At 44.8% G+C, this 20,640-nt stretch overlaps 1 protein-coding gene across 25 annotated transcripts in view; it reads right to left on the reverse strand.

The window, feature by feature from the left end:
- RBFOX1 (RNA binding fox-1 homolog 1) overlaps nt 1–20,640 on the reverse strand; it is a 1,418,051-nt gene that overhangs the window by 560,556 nt on the left and 836,855 nt on the right. The window contains exon 1 of one of the 25 annotated variants that reach the window (XM_084882380.1): nt 927–1,110. The exons of the other annotated variants lie outside the window; for them this stretch is intronic. Within the exon in view, the coding sequence (XP_084738506.1) occupies nt 927–944 (18 nt within the window). The 5' untranslated portion in view covers nt 945–1,110. Of the gene's footprint in view, nt 1–926; nt 1,111–20,640 lie in introns of those variants that run through there. 25 annotated transcript variants of the gene reach the window in all.

Consider the following 20,640-nt stretch of genomic DNA (forward strand, 5'->3'; position numbering starts at 1 on the left):
ATGAAATCACAGAGCGAGGTCTTGGGCTCCTGGGCTAATGGATGCACACGAGTTCTCCAGTGGCCAAACGACATGAGGGCATATATGCGTCCCTTGAAACATGATTAAGGGATTTTTCTAAGGTTTTCATGCTAGATGATTATTTGTTAAATTGCTTCAGCAGTTAGAGATTGTAATTCCTAAGTACAGGTTACCACTTGGATGCTTTTATTTTAATGCCATCTCCTGGGGAAGGGGAAAAAAAAAAACCCACAAAAAAACCAAGCGCACAATAAGTACACACCATTTCTTAGTAAGCCAGAACCACTACACAGAAATCCACCTTTTGCAAGTCAACCCCTATGAAATACACACATCCAAATGCATGCCTGGTTAAGGCAAATAACACACAATGCTCCCATCCACAACACACAGCCCCCTCATGACACATAAGTAGTCACTTTGGAGAGATGGGGGGAAAACACACAATCTAAAAAGCCACCACGACTCAGAGCAGTTCATTCTTGGTAATTACATGGCATCCCACACAGCTACAAGTGATGCGGAATTCGCTTCATGCCTGAACCGGCTCCCCAGACCTTGTCTGTCTTTTTCCCACCAGCTCTGAATTCACCATCGCAGTGTTTCCAGAAAAGAGAAAGCCATGCACTCCCCCCACACACATTTTTTCGTTTGTTTTCCTTTTTGCAACCGAAAATAAAATTGCAGCTTCATGCTAATGAACCAGGTCTTGCCTGGAGTCCCACTGGAAATGGAAGCACATGTACTGTTACAGTGCACGATCATCCCCCCACCAGCATAACCGCCTCACACCGAACGCGATTACCCTGGGCTGCAATCTTTATCCCCGAAGTCAATTTATTAATCAGAGAGAGAGAGAGAGAGAGAGAGAGAGAGAGAGAGAGAGAGAGAGAGAGACTACCTACCCACAAATACATCATCATCTTGAGAGAGAAACCAGGGGCTCTCTGTCAGCAATCAGAAGTCTCCTCACTTCACCAAGAGTATCTGGAAGACAGTCTGAAACCAGTGGGTAGAAAATCTCGCCTTTTCCTGCCAAGTCCTCAGAGTCCCTCTTCTTTCCTTACACAAGGTTTGTTGTGCTTGTTTGTGAGTTTACGAGGCCAGCATTCCTTCAGTGGCACTGTGTGTGATGTGACTTGCTCCAGGCTGCCTCTCTCTCTCTCTCTCTCTCTCTCTCTCTCTCTCTCTCTCTCTCTCTCTCTCTCTCTCTCCTCTCGCTCTCTTCCCTTCCTAACTCTTGCCTTTCCTCTCTTTCCTGTCAAGGCTGCTTAGGTAACAAATTCTTGGTGTGGCTGCTTAATGAGCAAATCCGGACACTTTAGGCAGCCGGCAACGGCGGCGGAAACAAACCCCGATGTCACTGGTAGTATTAATAATAGTAGCGCTGGTGTAGTCACACGCAGACGGGCGCTACACCCTTTCCTGGCGCCGGTGGGAGGTTCACGGAAATCCCCACGGGTGGAATTGACAGGCAGGCTGCCGATCCTCGGGAGGCAAGCCCATCTGCACAGAGCCGCGGCTCGGGGAGGCCAGCCGCTGAGAATTTTCTTTTCTTTTTTTTTTTTTTTTTTAAACTCAAAGTAAAGCTCCAGCAGCAGCAGAGAAAAGAACACGTGCAGCAACCCGGCTTCCCCTTTATCTCTTTAAATGTACTTCAGATAAAAGCAGCATCCAGTCCGGTCAAGGCCTCCCCAGACTCATTGCTCTGGATACCACGGGGCTCAGCACACTTGTCTACAGCCATCTACCGACCCAGCGGCGTCACTGCGGCTCGGGCTGCCTGCTGCCTGCACCGCAGCTGCCACCAGCCGAGCACCGCGCAGGGCAGCGGTTCCCAGGGCAGGGCTGTGGCCAGGGTGTGGGCCAGGGACCGGGAACCCGCGGGGAGGGGCTCGGGGGAGGGGCCTGGGAGGCTTCTGGGCCAGTTCAGCTCATCAAAGGCAGAATCAAACCCCATCAACTGAACCTGGCAAATGGAAAGCTGCAGGAAGACTTCTTGGTAGCACAAATGTTTAGCCCTCCTGACCTGCAGATACAGATGATGCAATTACTCTCCTCCTTACAAGGCCTGGTTGTGAGGTGTGTGTGTGTGTGTGTGTGTGTGTGTGTGTGTGTGTGTTAGGGTGAGTTTGCCTGTGTTTCTTCCTCCTCCTCCTCCCTCGTCCTCTGCATCTGCAGACCTGGCAAACTGCAGTGTGCCTAAAACTTGGTAATTTCCACGGGCTCCCCTCACAAAAATCCACAGGCTCAGATGCACAGCTAAGATTTCCTCAAAGTATCCCACTTTTTTTTTTCTTCTTCCCTGAATCCATCCTCCTTTATTAGTTGTTCTTCTTAATCCATTTTAAATTGTATCCTTTATCTTGAAAATTATCTCCATTACTGAAATACATCGTGGAGGAGAAGATGGGGAATGCAATTTGCCCGGCATATTAATTGATGCAGTGCTCAATTATTGATAGATGGATAAAGGAGGAAGTAATATTAAAATGCGTCTCGTGCATGAAGGGGGAGGGCTGGACGTGATCTCTCGCTCAGGTCTGAGTTTTGACCATTCTTTATATAGTTACACACCGCACAGAGAAACCGCACCACGGAGATCCTAGTCAGTTTAAGTTTCAATGTAAGATTACACAAGGCAAAATGTCATCTACACAATGAAAAGGCATTAGCTAAATTGTGGATTAAGCTGCAGCACTGGGCAGGTTGCAAGGCACTTGTTAAAAGAGCCCAAAGGTGGTCCAATCAAGATGCATAATGGCCACGCAATTCAGGGAGAACCAGTGCCACGCCATATCATTAAAGAGAAATGGAGAGACCCTCATACCTAGCTGCTTCCATGTGGCAAGAAAATAATCACACGGCTACCAATTGTTAAAATCTCAATCACGCATGCTCATTATCCTACTGCATACAGAATTTAGAGGCCCCTGAGTCACAGCAAAAAGGATCCAAAATAGGGTGGCCAACTGTCTTGGTTCAGAGGCAAACTGTGTGTGTGTGTGTGTGTGTGTGTGTGTTCAATTTCCTTTATCTAAAGCCTAAGTCAAGTGAATGTTGGTAGTCTAAGTGATCAGTAGAATGTTGTGTTTCATTTAATTATATCTGAGTATCTTTGAACTTGAATTGTGTTCTTCTATTCACCAAAGACTGGCCTGTCTTGACTGTATTATACCAGGCCTGCCGCATTCATTCACTTGCCTATGTTTTGTTTTTAAGTTTAGAACCTTTGGATCAGAAGTACATGGGAGAGACTGGGACAGGTGGCTGAAGCAGAACACCTGAAAGGTAACTGGTAGAGTGGCCATGCCTTTGAGAGTTAAGGAGGCGGGAGAGAGTTTGCATGAGGCAGAGATCTCTGTGTCCCAAGATGAAGAGGACTGCACGGAGCCCCAGGCAGGCTGAATGCTAAGAGCCAGGGTCCCCAGCTTCACTAGAGAGCCATCGGCTTTAAGGAAGACAGTGAAGCAAGTGAGCCATCACCCCAAGAGAAACCATGGGTATCTGATAGGAGGTGTTGCCATGGTAACCACCATCAACTGATGGTCGATGGCCCATCCCCAATGTCTTCTTGGTATTGCAATTTGCCCCACTCAGACCACCGCACATGCTTAGGAAAAGTGAGGGCTGTGAGATGGCTGAAAGTGAACGTTCTGCCTGACAGACGGGATAGAAGATGGATTCAACAGTAAGTCAATTCCAAATAAATAATGAGATAAATTATTTATTGCACATGGGAGTTAATGAACTGACTTATCAAACAAGCTCTCACAAAGCTAACAGAGAAACACAGCTGATCCACGGAGAGGTGGATACTGTCTACACTTTGTTGCCTATAACAGATCAGAGATTAGTACCTATTATTTCTTGAGTTTTTTGTTTGTTTGCTTGCTTTTTACATTGGATCTTTTTACAAAAGATTCCCCTGGCTGCACTTCCTTTCCCTCTTCCCTGTGTGGACCCATTCATCCTCCCACCTGCTTGAACATGTGGCCCCTCTGCCAGGAATAAGATTCCCCCAAGATGGTGAAACATTTTATCACTGTGACACAAGCAGGAGACAGCTGTTTCCCATAAATCAAATTTGGGAGGGGTTACGATTCCTCTATCCTGGAGTCCGGAGGTTAAACAGATGGAATGGAACATTCAGTAGGCTGCCCCCTGGGGGTGTGTGTCAGTAAATTATTTCTATGTTTGAAATTCTGCTCATAACCAATGGGATTATTCAATCAATTCCTCAAACCTTGTTCCTTCAAATAAGCAGACTGACATTTTCTATTTACTGACACCTCTCAAAACTTCCTTTATAGATCATATTCATAACAAAGTAAACATACTCAAATATTCCATTCAAAACCAGTTTTTCTCTCCTTTACAGCCTGGCTGATAGGCCAGGAACTACTTTTATAGTGGATACATTTTATGTGCCTTGTTTTCAGGCTCAAACAGGAATTATTTTAATCTATTTATTATTCATCTTTAATATATATATATGTATTTCCTTTTTTTAATTTCTTTATTGATTAAGGTATTACATATGTGTTCTCATCCCTCTATTTTTATTGATTTCAGATAGGAAGGGAGAGAGAGAGATACATCAATGACTAGAATCATTGATCAGCTGCCTCCTGCACGCCTCCTATTGGGGATAGAGCCCACAATCCGAGCTTGTGCCCTTGACCAGAATCCAACCTGGAACCCTTCAGTTCCCAGGCTGATGCTCTATCCACTGAGCTAAACCAGCTAGGGCACAAGAAATTATTTTTAAAGATTTGATCCAGTTATCAAATATCAGTTCAATACTCAATGATCAAATTAATTAAGCATGTAAATATCACCCTCCATATAAAAACTGCTGCTACCTCTATTCCCATAATTAGGAAGAAATGAGCACTCTTATTTTTCCAGCTTTGGATATGAATTTCTCTGAAGCCAGCCACATATTCCCTTTAGTGTCTCTGAAGAGCAGCCAGGGTTCTACAGGCCAAGGTTGGGAACATAAACTGTGGTTACAGATGGAAATTACACCCATGTTCTGGGTTGTCACAAGGCCAATGTGGCTGGAGCCACCAGCCGGCGAGAACCAAGGCTGGAGTGCGAGGCAAAGAGCTGTTCAGTGCAGAGCCTGAGCCATCACAGGGTGGGGTTGGGGCTCCTTCCAAGAGCCCTGAGAAGCCGCCGAGGGAAAGCATCTGGGGAATGACTAATTCCCAAGGCCCTCCCTGCCACTCGGAATGGACTCTGGCTGCAAGCCAGTGTGAGAGTGAGAACCCCAGCCTGCAGTTTGTTGCAAACCTCAGGCAACAAACCGCGGTGGCCAGGCCCAGGTGGCCATGGAGACGGACTAACTGCAGAGTGTCTTCAGCCACACAGCCTAAAGCCGGGCAGCGTAGCAGCCAGTTCCCAAACGGTGACAAGCAGCAAGACAAAATCAAGCTGAGAGAGCACCCCAAGTGAACAAGGCCGAGATCCCAGGACATCCAGTGAGCACTCACCAAGGAGTCCTGAGGCGTCCCGGGAACTTCAGGAGCCACAAGGCAGGATCAGCAAACTTGGTAACACCAGCGGGAAAGAAAAACACACATTTCCTGGGGACTGAGGCTCTGTTACATTTGTTCAATAGAAAAAGTCATTTCTTTGGCATTAAAATCACAGTAACGGCTCTTCTGCCAGGGCAAGAACAGGCTGCTTCTGACAGGGCATGGGTGGCAGAAGCAGCTACGGGAGGTAGGCAAGGCCATGGGGAAATACCCCATTTGCACCTGGGGTCCACAGTCTGCTGGGACACCCCGCCAGGCCTCTGCAGCTGCTCCTCACTCTGCAAGGACTTAGCCAAGATCAGTGCAACCCTCCTGGTGACTGCCCAAGTTCAATGGCAATGGAACATTTTATCCTACTTACTCCACTTTTACTTATTGCCTGAGGTATCATTTTGGTGCAGTAAAGTGCATGCTTTTTTTTTATTTTGGTAAAACATATATAACATAAATATATATATATATACATGTATAACATAACTATTTTATGTGTATACTTTCAGCTGCATCCAGTTCATTCACATGGTTTTGCAACCAACACCACCATCCATCCCTGAAGCTTTTTTCATCTTGCAACACTGAAATGTTGTACCATTGAGCAATAACTTCCCATCGCCCTCTCCCTGAGTCCCTGGCAATCACCATTCAGTGCAGTGCGCTGATCTTCAGTGTGCAGTTTCTCACACACACGCACACATACACATATCCCACATACGCACACATCACACCACATACACCACCCCCCCACCCCACACCCCCCCCACATCACACCCCCCACATCCCATACACCACATACATACACACACACACACTACACACAGCCCATACTCCCCACACACACACCCCACATACCACACACATATCCCACATACCACATACCACACACACACACACCCCACACACCACACACACACAAACAGACACACACCACACCACACACCCCACAACCCTCCCCTCACATTCCACACACACCCCCACACACACCCCACACCTCACACATACACACCACACAACACCACATTCACACACACACACACACACACAAACGGAATCACCACCTGGATCAAGAGTTTGAACATATCAAGCATCCCGGAGCTCTGCCTCCTGCCAAGCTGGGCAATGGTTATTTTTCTCTCTCATCTGCCTGGTTCTTTCCCCATCACAAGGCAAAAGCCTCTATGAGGTAATTCTTCACTATGGCACTTTATTTGTCTTTATACAGAGAGAGAAACAGATGTGACACCGCCTCTGCGTTCTCTGAGAATTTACAACCTCTGACAAGGAAGGACTTTGCATTGCTCAATGTCTCCTTCTGTGCCCGGGGCTTGAGCTGCATGGCAAAATGTGGGTGAACGCATAACATCAGTCCTGCCAGTGCAGGTCTTCCCAAAGAAATGGCTGGGTGTTGTTTTATTTATGTGATTTTTTGTATTGATTTTAGAGGAAGGGAGAGGGAGAAGAGATAGAAACATCCATGAGAGAGAAACCTCTATTGGTCACTTCTGCATGCCCCCTACTGGGGATGAAGCCCAAAATGCATATGTGCCCTGACCTGGAATTGAACCAGCAACCTTTTAGTGCATGGAAAGACACTCAACTAAGTGAGCCATGGGGGCTGGGTACAGTGTGTGTGTTCCTTTAACTCTGCTGACCCCGTGTCCATGCCTGCACTTCTTCCAGGGACACAAGTGGCTTCTCTTAAGCTATCTCCTCAGAGCCACCCCAGCATGCATGGCCCTGCTGGGAGGAGCCACATGCAAGAGTGGGCTTCTGATCCCAGGCTTGGTCTATGCACCAGGCAGCCCCTGGCCTTGGAGGGTGTTGTAGAAATGGGAAAGGGAGCCAGCAAGTCTGGTTCTGATGCTACATCAGCGCTACAACAGCTGGGCAACCTTGGGTGTGTCAGAGAATCTCCCTGGCACCAGGGACACAAGATAACCTCCACATCACTGGCCTGTGGCAGACTTAATGCGATAACAGCAGTAAAAGCATGAATATACTAAGGAGCATAGTGTCAGCACTCAGTGAACCGTATGCATTCATTGTATCAATGCCAACAATAATAATAATTGTTATTATTTTTACATTAACAATGATACCCCTATAATTGGGGAGTCCCTTGAAGGCAAGCATGCTGGCTCTTTTCTGAAGGTATATGTGTATTATTTGCTAGGAACTGAGCAGATAATGCTATGGTTTAGAACACAGATCATCCTTGCGTCCTCCATTCTCCGGTCTAAGAGGTGGTTTGAAGCTCTCTGGAACTCAGAAAGCTAGGTTCCCAGGAAGAGATTCTTATTCCCTAAGGACCTTTTGTGATTCTTAAACATCCCACAAGGCAGTGAATTCCACCGCAGGGCCCCTGATGCTGTGACCGAGGCAGTCCGTGGCACAAAAGTGCAAGAATAAAGATTTCTTGCTATCATGGGGTGGACTGTTGGAATCTTAATGCCCAGTATCTTAGACGGTGACTTTATTTGGAAATAGGGTCTTTATAGAGGTCATCAAATTAAAACGAAGTTAATAGGAGGGCCTAATAAAAAATGACTGGTACCTTAGGCGGAGGACTTGGGGATTTGGACACAGACATAGATATCCAGAGGGAAAATGATATGAAGACACCCAGCAAGAAGATGGCATCTGACTGGTGTAATGCATCCACCAACCAAAGAACTCCCAAGACCAGGGGCGGGGCGGGGGAGGGGAGGGCAGGCATACATACAAAGCCAGGAGCAGCGAGGAAGGTCCTCCCCTAAAGCCACCGAAGAGTGCGTGGTGCTGCCAACACCTGGGTCCCAGACTTCTAGACCCAGAACTGAGAGAGAGCAGCTATCTATGGTCCGAAGCCATCCAGTCCCTGTGCATTGCTAAGACAGCCCCAGACACTGACTCCTTATGAGGACATTAACAAGAACATCCGCGTGGCTGGTGAAAGAGCCATTTCACAAAGCCAAACCACGCCTGCCTTAGGCCTCTTCCTAAGGAGATTCCCAAACCAGCTTCGCTGATCCTGTGCAGTGGGACATTAGGTGTTTTGACCATTCAGTGCCCTGGCTCCCTTTTTCTGCAAGACAACGGTGACTTGAAATCCAAAGAGCATGGAGATGTCAAAGCAGAAAAGACACAGACACCAGTCTCCTGACGCTTCCAAGGGAAGGACATGAAGTGGTTCAGACAGGGACAGGCAGGGACACCCCAAAAGCTGCCTTCCTGGGTCGGGAGCAGTGGGTGTGTCTGGGCTGCAAGGTGGGGCTCCGTGTCGCCTGAGAAACTCCACAGCCCAGGCCTTCACTGTCTCGCTTCTTGACTTAATGAGTTGAGCAGTTTGGCTCCTCAAGCCCACAATCTCAAGTTTCTTAAAAGGGATGCAAAGTGGCTAATGGACTGGGAGAAATTGGTTGTAGCTGGAAGCACATTTTGAAAGTACATTTTGTTTATATTAAAACCTCATTTAAATATCAGTTCAGAGGCAAGCTGCTAACAGGGCAAGTTTAATATGACTTAATACTTGCACCATCTCGGAACATTCTATTTCCACCCACCCAAGAGATATAATTTTAAAAACATTTCGACCTCACTAATATGGTGAGATGCTACTAATACAGTACAAATTATAACAAGAAGACACAAACATGATACTGAATATCTGCTGAGGAACCTAGTGGCACATCTGATCCAGGCGCTGCTGTGATGACAGGTTGCAAATCCTCACATTCCCCCGCACCGTCTCCCCATTAGACCATGTTTATGATGTTACAAATGGCACAGTTATTCACAGATTAATCTTTGAGACTTTCACCCTGGATGCTAATAAATGCACTGGCTTTGCCGCCTCCATGAACCTAAATTTCTCCTTTTGGCTTTCTTGAGGAAATTCATCACATAAAACTCATCGCGGTTTGCAAAACAGCATTTACTTGGGTCAGTTAAACATAAAGATCACTGATGTTTTCTGAAGCTATTGGACTGATGCTACCTTGCCCACCGATGCCAAGATTGGCCCTCACGGATTGTCTGAACAAGGACTAGCCTGAGCCGGGTAAGGTACACCACAAGAAAGCAACTGACTTAGAGGGAAAATTCTCCCAGAGCTCAAAATGCAACCTCGAAGAAGATATTTCTGAGCAAAATAGTAAGGCTGCATCAGAAGTCTGTGCAAACAAACCTCTGGGTTTTCTCCACTCAATGGCCCTGCTCCAAGATCATACTGATGTCTGGCCCACCCCTCTCACCCACACCTACTAACAGCACACACTTCCAAGCTGTTCTAGAAATGCAATGTGAGAAAATGGTTTAGACAGTAAGTGTTTAACTAAGACAACAATGAGTGGCCTGTTTTCTGGTCTCAAGAGAGATTTCAGCTGAACAAAAACACTATTATCCCCAGGGCTTGCAAGAGGTGTATGAGCGGGCATATCAATCATGACATTGGAATGGGACTTTAGAGTGGTGGGTCCCTGATATGATCCCAGATACCTACCACGCCCTGTTACAAGTGTGCCTCTTGGTGGGCAATGGGAAGGTGGCATTTGGAAGTGTTTACACTTTCTCTATGTTACCTCTACTGCTAGCTTTTAAAGAAAGGAATGTATTTTGGGGGCGGGGAGGTGTTACACACTTGATATAGCTGAGTGAAATAGGCAGGGCTTGTAGTATAGTTTTTGCATATTAAACATTTGAAAATATTCTACAGTTCCACAAATAGATTTGGTATCCTATATAATAAAGAGCTAATATGATAATTAGACCAAACAGCAGAACAACCTTCCGAATGTCCTAGGGCTGTGAGGGCTGGTGGAGGCTGCAAGGGCCAAGCCCCTTGCACAAATTTTGTGCATCGGGCCTCTAGTATCCTATATTTTATGGACCATGTGACTCTTCTTGGTCTATCTTATTTTTTCATTTTTAACTGAGATTGCATTTAAATCTAAATAACAACAACAAAAAGAAAACAGCACAAATGTGAAAGATAAACAGCACCTAGAAATCTATAGTATGTGCCTCATGTAAAATGAAGTAACAGTTATTTAGTTTCAACAGTTATTTCCATGTAGAAATTCATGCCCCAAATTCCCAGATTTTTAGTTTATTTGCCTTTTTTTTTTTTTTTTTTTTTTTTTTTAAATCTGGTCTTTTAAAGAGAAGCAATAAATCTGGGTAGTGGTGTAAAACCTTTGTCTTTTTAAACATTGGTAACTACTTTTCCGATCTTATATAATAAAGAGATAATATGCAAATTGACCCTCAAGCCCTCACAAGATGGCTGCACCCACAGAGGATGCAGAGTTCCCATAACACAAGATGGCTACACCCACAATGGAGGTGGGGTTCCCATAATGAATGATCAGCAGGGACCTGAGGCTACGTGGGGCCGGGTGAGGGACCTGAGGCTGCACCCCATGCCTGGCAAGACTTGACAGGGTACTTCAGATCACATCTCCTGCCCAGTGGGACTTGACTGGGGACCTCAAGGTATGCCCCCTACCCTGGTGCCAGGCCAGGGGATTCCAGGACATCCCTCCAGCCCAGGCACCAAGCCGGGGAACCTAAGGCTACACCCCTCACCTGGTGGGACTTGACAGGGGAACTGAGGCTGCATCCCCTGCCCAGCAGGGCTTGATGGGAGTGGAGCCAGCCAGGTCTGGATCTCATCCAATGGGTGTGGGGCTGGGACTGAGTCTCACATGATTTCAAGGTACATGTGGGTGGGTAGGGACTTGACTCTGGGTCCCACAGCACACCCCAGACTCTAACAGAAGGAAGATTTTCATATACATTTTACTAATTTTCTTTCATCTCTGACACTTCTATTATAGAGAAAGGGCAAATAGCAATATTAAAGAATTTCCTCTAATTAATTTTCATTTAATGTGCCTGATTTTCGTGCACCAGGCCCCTCATTATTATAGATGCATGCTCAAAAAGTGTCCCAAAGGAACACAACAGTCAAGTTTTCCACTTCACAACACTCTTGTAGAGTTCTCTTTGGCAACTTTCAGTGCTTTAAAAAATGGTTAACTAAAATTAATAACGATTAACATTTTAAAACTTGGGTCATCACGAAGCAGTGAAAGGCTTTTACTGTTGGTGTGATCAGGAGAGGTGTGGCTCAGTTGGTCGGGCTTTCTCCTGCAGGCCAAGTTCACATGCCTGGTGCTAGTTGTGGGAGTGCAGGAGGCAGATCAATGTTTCTCTCTCTCCCCCTCTCACTTCCCTGTCTCTCTAAATATCAATAAACTATTTTTTTTTTTTTAGAACTCTGCATGTAACTTGGTTATGGACACATCCCCAGTAGGGGGTGTGCAGGAGGCAGCTAATTGATGTTTCTCTCTCATCAATGTTTCTAACTCTCTATCTCTCTATCCCTCTCCCTTCCTCTCTGTAAAAAAATCAATAAAATATATATTTAAAAAAGAAAGAAATGTCACATCCTCATGAAAGAGACATCTTGAAAATGGCTAAAAAATTGTCATCTTTAAAAGAGAGGAGGGAGGGAAAGCAGAGGCACTCTGTACATCTTTGGTTATGAACAGTTTCTTCATCACATTCCCCCGGGGTATTCTATTTTTTTGCATTTAGACGGCTTTTCTTTTCCTGTATTCTCTGGATGTACAGGTTGATGCTTTCATCAAATTTGCCAACCTTATGGTCATCATTTCCTCAAATATTTTTCTGTCCCATTTTCTATCTCTCCTCTATTTGGAACTCCAATCACATGTACTTAAATGACTCAATAATTCCCACAGATCATTGAGCCTTTGTTCAATTTATTTCCAATATTTTCTTTCCTCTCTTCTTCAGTTATATTGGTGGATTCTATCTAGCCAATTTCATGGATCTTAAAGGCAAATGTTGATTTACTTTGCTTTAAAAAGTAAGATATAGACTTCCCTGGTGGTGTTTTCTAGATGATTAGTACAAGCTTTAGAATAACAATTGCTCTATGATGCCAAAGAACCCACAATTCTCAGGATGGAAGCTTTAGCTTAGCTTGTGAAGAACTGCTGTGTGTTCAACCACACTGGTCTCCTATTTTTCATGCTCATGAAGGTCTAGCCTGTTTGTTGGGAGTTAGTTGATCTCAAAGGAGAGCGTAGCCAGAGGAAAACTTGACAACATGCCACTCTGGGCACAACTGCAGACACTATACACTTTCCAAACTCTGAGCTCCCAGCCCACCCCACACCCTCCCCAACTCTAATCTCATCAACTCTGTTTTTTGTCGAGCTTAATCATTTTGGTGTTTTTATAGTTAGATTACAATTTTCCAATCTTCACCACCTGAGTAGGCTGTGCATGAAAAATGGCTAAATCTCAACTCTTTAGTTTGAGACAACTTTAGGGAAATATTCTGGGCAGGATGCTCTTGGCTACTGAGAAAATTATGTTTCCTAAGGCTGTGCTCCTAAATCACGTTATGTGAAGGGAGATGGCTCCGCTCTAGAATACCTAGGAGCAAATAAGCAAAACCAGGTTAATCAAAACCACTGAAACATTAACTCTACTCTCTTGAAAAGCTCTCTGTGTAATTCAGACCTCCACAAAAACATGCCTTTGGCTCAAATTTGTCAAACCACGTATGCAACCAAGATCCAGGGTGTACAGCCATTGAGAACAACACTATAAAAATTTCCAAAAATTTCTAAACCTCTATATCCTTACTTATCAGCAGAAAACTATGTGTTTGTATCTGCCGAATACTAGGCAGATGAGCTTTCAGAAATCATGACTCTGTGCTTCCCATCCAGGAAGGCTTCCGCATTCTGAAAAGCAACCTGTACATTAGAAATCACATCAGAGCAAATGCAAGCATGCGCACTGTAGCAGCAAATGCTCTGGTCTCCTCAAAAGTGAACGGGACAGTGTCCCCTCCCCAATTACCTTGTCAGCTCAACACAATTTTCCTAACTGCTGGGAAATGTCAGACGAGGGAAGATCAAACTCCTGCTGCTTTCAGATCTCTTCAATAATCCAAGACCTCCCTCAAGAATAGCAGTGATGTATTATAGAAGAGAAGAAGTAGAGGGGTGGGCCAACACATTTTCACATAAAGGCCAGCGTGATGGAAGATCTGTTGCTCAGAAAACCTTGTTAGATGAAGCTGCTAAACTATGGTGTTTCTCAATATGGTGATGGGATGATTTCAGCATGGACTCCCCAGAAAGCAGAGCTGGGGGAAATGCAAGTGCTAATAGCACATCTGACCTAAGGAAGCATCTTTAGAGGAATGAAGAGTGAGGCACTATGGGAAATTGGCATTTAATCCGATGGTGGAACTCTGGGCGATGGATGGCGTAGTATCCGCCTCAGAGTTACCTCACCCAAAAGGTGAGGAAGCTAAGATACTGATCCCCCAAATCCCTGTCCATCCTGAGCAGAGTGCTTCCTCCATGGGTCTCAAAGCTTCTGGCTTGCTCTGGGCAAGTGTGAAATGCATCTCATAGCCAGATAAAAATAGCCCCTGTGAAGAGGTGCATCCATGTTTTCAGTAAGTCATCATTAGCACACAGAGGTGGGTGAGGAGAGGAAGAATCAGGGCTCCAAATGCTACTGCCATTCTCAGGAGACTTTAGAATCATTTATTCCAATAATTTCACTCATTTATTCATTCCTGTGTTTTATTCAACACTTAGGTGAAATATAAATAATTATTATTTAACTAATTGTTACGTTTTCATTCTCTGCTTTATTCACTTTGTAAGCAGAAACCAACAGAACAGGGAACTAATTCAACAATGTTAAAAGGGTGAGTACTTTTAAAGACATACATCCTCAAGGACTTTACTTGCCATGGCTGGACTTAACTGGGGAGGAACTGAATGCCAATGGGGACTGTGAAAGGAGAGGCTCAAACATAGAAATTGGTGAATCCTGTGTGACTGAGGACCTTGGGCTAACATGGACCGTGGTTCTGGATGTTCTGGCCTCTGACTTTGGAAATTCTGTGTGAAAATGGAGGTAGCTGATCTAAGATCACAGAGTAAATGCACACAGTGTGCAAATGCACAAGAATAAGGCCATTAGAGTAGTGATATATTGTGAATAGGGTTTGGGACCATGTGACCTTACTAAACTGGTGTGAAACCTATGTACCTTATGTTATGTAGAAAACTGGATTTTGCAGATAGAATTAAGATTATGGGCCTTTAAATGGGGAGATTATCTTGGATTATCTAGGTAGTCACAAGGTAGTCACATGAATCCTGAAAAGCAGATGAGGAATGAACCAGAGAGATGTGATAAAAGAAGCAGGGTAGCGTCAGTCCATGATACACACTCAATCTGCGTTGGCTGGCTTTTAAGACATAAAAAGACAAGAGGTAAGGCATATGGTGACCTCAGCGGCCAGCAGCAAGGAAATGGAAATAGTTCTACAACCACAGAGAAGTGAATTCTGCAAACAATCAGAATGAGCAAGGAAACAGACTCTCCCATGGAGCCCCCCAGGAAGCTTAGCCCAACAGCACCCTGATTATAGATCAGAGAGACCCATGCTGGACTTCTGACCCAAAGAACCGCAAGATAATACATCTGTGTTGTAGAAAACAATGGCCTTATGGTAATTAATTTATAACAACAATAGAAAAATAATGCAACTAGATTTCAACAGGATACTAGCTCTGATCTAGTAAGTTTGGCTGCCTTGAAAGGCCAGTCTCAGAGATAATGGACACATGAGTTCCACCCTCATCATACCTGGTGTGGATCTTCCAAGTGTTTCTTAAGCAACAGAATGTCTTTTATTGCAATTTTGGAGGCTAGAAGTCTGAAATGAAGGTGTCAGTAGGGTTGGTTTATTCTAAGGTACCTTCTCTTGACTTGAATATGAACATCTTTTCCTATGCCCTCAGGTCGTCTTTCTTCTGGTGTGTCTGAATCCTAAGCACCTCTTTTTATAAAGACACCTGTCCTTTTGGTTTTAGGGGCAACCATATGACCTCATGTTACTTTAATTAGCTCAAGGCCCTGTCTCCTAAAACTGTCACATTTTGAGGTACTGGGAGTTAGGACTTTGACATGAATTTGGGGAGATGCAATTCAGCCCATAACAACAGGGTCACTCAGTATCTCTAGGGTGAGGCTAGGGCATCCAAAAGTCTTACCAGCTAGGTTTGAAAAAAATGTCCCTTTTCATGAACACTCTAGGGGACCATTGGCAGGTACTATGGAGAGGATTAACTCGGGGATGTGTGATGACTTGGGTCATCCATAGTACCTGCCAATGGTCCCCTAGAGTGTTCATTGCCCCCCCCCCCCTATCTGCAGGGACCTAGATGCCTCCTTGTGACTGACCCAAAGGGTGACTATCTTACTTGTGCAGGGAAGGAAAGGGCTCTGATTACTCCGTACACAGACCTTTATCTTCACACCTTCCAGGCTCATGATCACCCCAGAAATGGAACAAATGTCCCTAAAACACTCAGCCCTATATGTGGCATAAGCAAGCAGTTTCCTTTGCTTGGTCTGCAAATACACAGAAGCATCAGGGAACCATTTGGGGGAAATGATACAAGAGGTGGCTTTTAGAAAACCTTTACCAAACTCTGCTCTGCCATTCTCCTGAAGTTTAGTATGTCACCCCAGCCCACCAGTGAGGATGGGCTCCTGACTAACATCAGCAGGAACAGAGGTCAATGGAAGGAAAGGACATCACTCAAGGGAGGGAAGTTTCAACTATAAGGAGGGGACTCGTGTGATCTTGGTCCAGCCCTAGGACATCCCCGAGGAAAGGCACCAAATACCAGCTTGTTATATGTGTTATTTTTTTTTGTTTTGTTTTGTTTTGTTTTTCCTATCGGGCATCCCAGCACTCAACCTGTGTTATGGTTTAAATGAATGTGTCTCCCCAGAATTCATATATTAAAGTCCTAACCCCAATGGGATGGTATTGGGAGGTGGGCCTATGGGAGGTGATTGGATCATTTCCCCATGGAAGAGAGACCCCCAGAGCTCCCTCACCCTTCTACCAAGTGAGGGTAAATGAGACATCTACAGCCCGAAGAGCACCCTGATCTCACACTTTCCAGCTTCCAAGACTGTGGGAAAGAAATCCCCACTGTGTACAAGCCACTCAGTGTGTGGTAATTTGCTATGGCATCCCAAAAGGACTAACACAGCATCTGAAGTCTCAGGGAGAGGCTCCTGTTGGTCTCCCTTGGCCTTATCCAGAGCCCTTGGCTTGATTAACCATCTCTCCAAGATGAAACACCTGAGAGGAGAGAATTAAACCCAAAAGGACAACGGAGTGCTGGCTAGCTCAGGGCAGGAGCGTTTTCTGACTGCCTCTAAAAGCAAGCTATTCACCTCCACGCACCCTCCTCACACGCACAGCCTGGATAGGGTTCTCTCAGGCTACAGAGGAGTGTGGAGGCCTTGCTGTCACCATGAGACTTCTTCTTTCTGTCCTCATGTAAAGGACACTACAGAATGCCTCTCTGCTGCTTGCCCCATTCCCCTTCCCTATCGAATTAGCTCCCTCCCCCCGCATTGGTATTTAGATCTCTGAAAAACAGAGAAGGAAGAAAAGTCTGTGCTGAGGCATCAGTCACAGAAATGAGGAGCGGCTATGACAAATTGAAATGTCAGCATTATTAGCCATTTTGCTTGAAGCTGAATGAAACCGACTTAATGATAAAACCAGAAATGGGACAGATTGGCCCTGGAAAAGGAGTATGATGACTCCAGATAATGGGCTAAAATTAAAGCAAGAGGAAGGGAGAGTGAATATGAGGCCAAGTGTCCTAAATGGGATCATGGCCGTCTTCCCTGGAGAAAGTGTGGAAATTCCCAGAAGTCTCAGCGGAGGGCAGGCAGTTAACACGCATGTGAGTTACAGGGCTCAGCTTCCAAGATGAAGGATGTGGCTACCTGGACCCTTCTTCACGTTGCCAGGCCTCATGATCCATTTGGGGAAATTCAAATCTGTAACAAGTTGGCTGATTTCCTGATGTGTTCTCCTTCATGCTCATTCATTTAACAGCCTTGGAAAAATCGGGGTACACATAAGAGCTGGAGAGAGGAGTGTGAAATGCCATATCTGATGAAGAAGACAATCTTTTCAAACATGTTTAAGTGTTTGTGAATTTCCTGTCTTGGAGGGAGAGCTGTCCTTGGTGGTATTTCTTGCAGCCTGAGTGTAAGCAGTGTCCACACGTGGAGAGCTCATTTCTGTGGGGGCATATCAATGTGCATTGTTTTTGTTGTTCTTTGATGTGAGTCCAAGTCCTTTTTTATTTTGAGTGACTTCCCTACTGATAGGAATCCCTCATCCTCCTTCCCACACAAACCTCATTCACATTTCAGAGTCTCCAGTAGAGATCAACCAACCACGGCCCAGGGGTCAAATCTGGCTCGCTGCCTGTTCTTATGAATAAGGTTTTATGGGAACCCAGCCTTGCTTATTCATTTTGCTTCTGGATGTGTTAATATTACAGTGGCAGTATTGAATGGTTGTGGGAGAGACCGTATGGCCTGTGAGGTCTGAAGTAGTCATTATCTGGACCTTGTATATCTCCAATCTATAATGTAAGTCCTGGTTTTATTTATTTGTTTGTTTATTTGTTTCTTTATTTTTATTGATTTAAGAGGAAGAGAGAGGGAAAGAGAGATAGAAACATCAATGATGAGATAGAATCATTGATTGGCTGCCTCCTGCACACGCCCCCCTGGGGCTCAAGCCCCCAACCCAGACATGTGCCCTGACCAGGAATCAAATCTGTGACCTCCTGGTTCATAGTTTGATGTTCAACCACTGACCCACACCGGTGGGGCAGCCCTGGCTTTATTTAAAGTGGAGTGAGGATTTCAACTTATATCTGAAAGAGTATTCGTGCAGATTATCCCTCTTCCAATGTTTCTGAAGGTTCCTTTTTCCACTAACATTTTACAGCACTCTCACTCACAACTAATCAAAATAATATTTAAGACTTGCTTTCACAGGATGTTTCCAAAGCATTAACTTAGTTTTTATAGAAACAGCTCTCTTTCTCACTGAGCTCATTTTTCATCAGTTTCCATAATATTGCACTATATAATGTAATTATAACAACAAGTGCAGCTGGCAGGGGCAGATCTGGGAATACATGCCACTGACTCTTGGCAAGCAGACCCCTCAAGGAGTGAAGGCAAAGGTAAGGCTACAAAGCAGCCACTTCCCAGGATGCCATGGGCATCTGTCAATATTTTATAAAAGGACTGAGAGGTATGTGTTAATCTGGTAAATGTGATAAGTGGAGGCTGATTAGGTAAACTTCTCCCATCCATATCCTTCCACAAAGCATCTCTCACTTCAGATATGTATCAGTTTCAAGTGCAGAATTTTGTCACGGTTATTTGGCAGGTGCATACTTTCTATACTAGCCAGTAATGTATAGGAGAACAGGGACCATGTACCAATATATTTCCTCTATCTGACCAAAAACTATGGCAGAATTTGGCCAGTGTTGCTCAGTTGATTGAGCCTAGTCCCACAAACCAAGAGGTCGCCAGTTCAATTCTCAGTAAGGGCACAAGTCCTGGTTGCAGGATCAGCCACTAGTAAGGGGCATGCAGAAGGCAGCTGATCAATGTTTCTCATTGGTGTGATGTTTGTATCTCTCTCTCCCTCTCCCTTCCTTTCTCTCTAAAATCAATAAAAATATATTAAAGAAACAACTCTGGCAGGAACTCCTACAGCCTAAAACTGTGGTCCACACAACATGTGTGGTCTGGCCAAAGACTGGGCGCTTACATTTCTTTCCCTGCTGTCCTAAGAGCATCGGGAAAGGGTTGGGCATCAAAAAAAAAGGGGGGAGGGGAGGGATAAGAGGCAGGGAAAGGTATCTCCAATTCTGAGAGCTCACTTCCCAGGCAGTTGGAAAGTTTCATTATCTGTGTCTGGATGAAGGCAATGGGTTTAAGCCAAGAAGATCATTAGCATTTGCATTCTGCAATCCACATCACTCTTGTATCTAGCAGAAAGGAGAAACTCATTTCTAACTGGCAAATTAAATATTGATAATGCAGATCTGCTCTGCAACATCTTTCACACGCCCGCACCAGAGTTCCAGTGTTTCTAAAACTTCAGTCATTTGCATTACAGTGTCGCGATTTTTGTCATAACTGCGGGCGATCTGTAACATTATGAAGTTAATACTTATCTTTAAAGCAGCTCATTTTTTAACCTACATGCTAGTAGATGTAGGAAACTTTGCCAGGGAAAGGTTGTGTTGCATTCTAAATGGAAAATAAGTTTCAATCATCAAAAATAAAAGTTGAGGGGGGGGAAAAAACATTACTAGCTAACAATTATTAAAAACCTTTTCTACACCAGATGCTGTTCTAACAACCTCATACACATTATTTCAATCTTGGTTCACATATGCACACATGCACAACTACTGAAATTCTTGCAATTTTATCTGCATTAAACATAGGGGATATGGAGGCACAGAGGACTGAAGTAACAGGCACAAGGACAATTGCAGAATCTAGAATTTATCTCAGGAGGCCCACCCCCCTTCCCACTTCTTCTTCACTCTTGTACTTCCCAAACAATGTTTTTAAAGCGGAGACATATGCTTTGGCTGCTGCAGGCTCTAAGCCCGAGGCACACTCCCATTTGGTGAAAAAGAGAGCTTAGAAATTGTTAGAGACTTGTTAAAGAGACTGTACTTTAAACTTGTTTCCCTTAGATATAATTTTTTTTAGAAAGAAATGGGAAGGGAATAAATAACCTTCCAATTGATTCACCCTTTCTTCGTGACTTAATGTTTACCTCCTAAAAGCTGTGAGTACCACAGGGTCAGTGGGTCAGTGCCTTAACATGTCAGAAAATGTAGAGTTACACATAAGTGTAGCACACCCATTTCCCATGATCCTTTGCTCAGCTCTGAGCTCAGGTTTGGAGGGCACAGGGACATCCTTGGGAATACTTACTGGCAATGGCTTTTTGCCTGATAATCGAGTCCTCTCTCAATAGTTGGCCCTGGGCAACTAGGTTTATTTAAACCACTTCTCTGGGCCCAGCTGACTGGACCGGAGCAAACCACTGGCCCCAGCTGGGCCCATCAGATCCTTGTCCAGGAATCTGTAATCAGGA

Source organism: Pipistrellus hanaki (assembly GCF_964339955.1).
Source record: "Pipistrellus hanaki genome assembly, chromosome: 4".
Classification (NCBI taxonomy): Eukaryota; Metazoa; Chordata; class Mammalia; order Chiroptera; family Vespertilionidae; genus Pipistrellus; species Pipistrellus hanaki.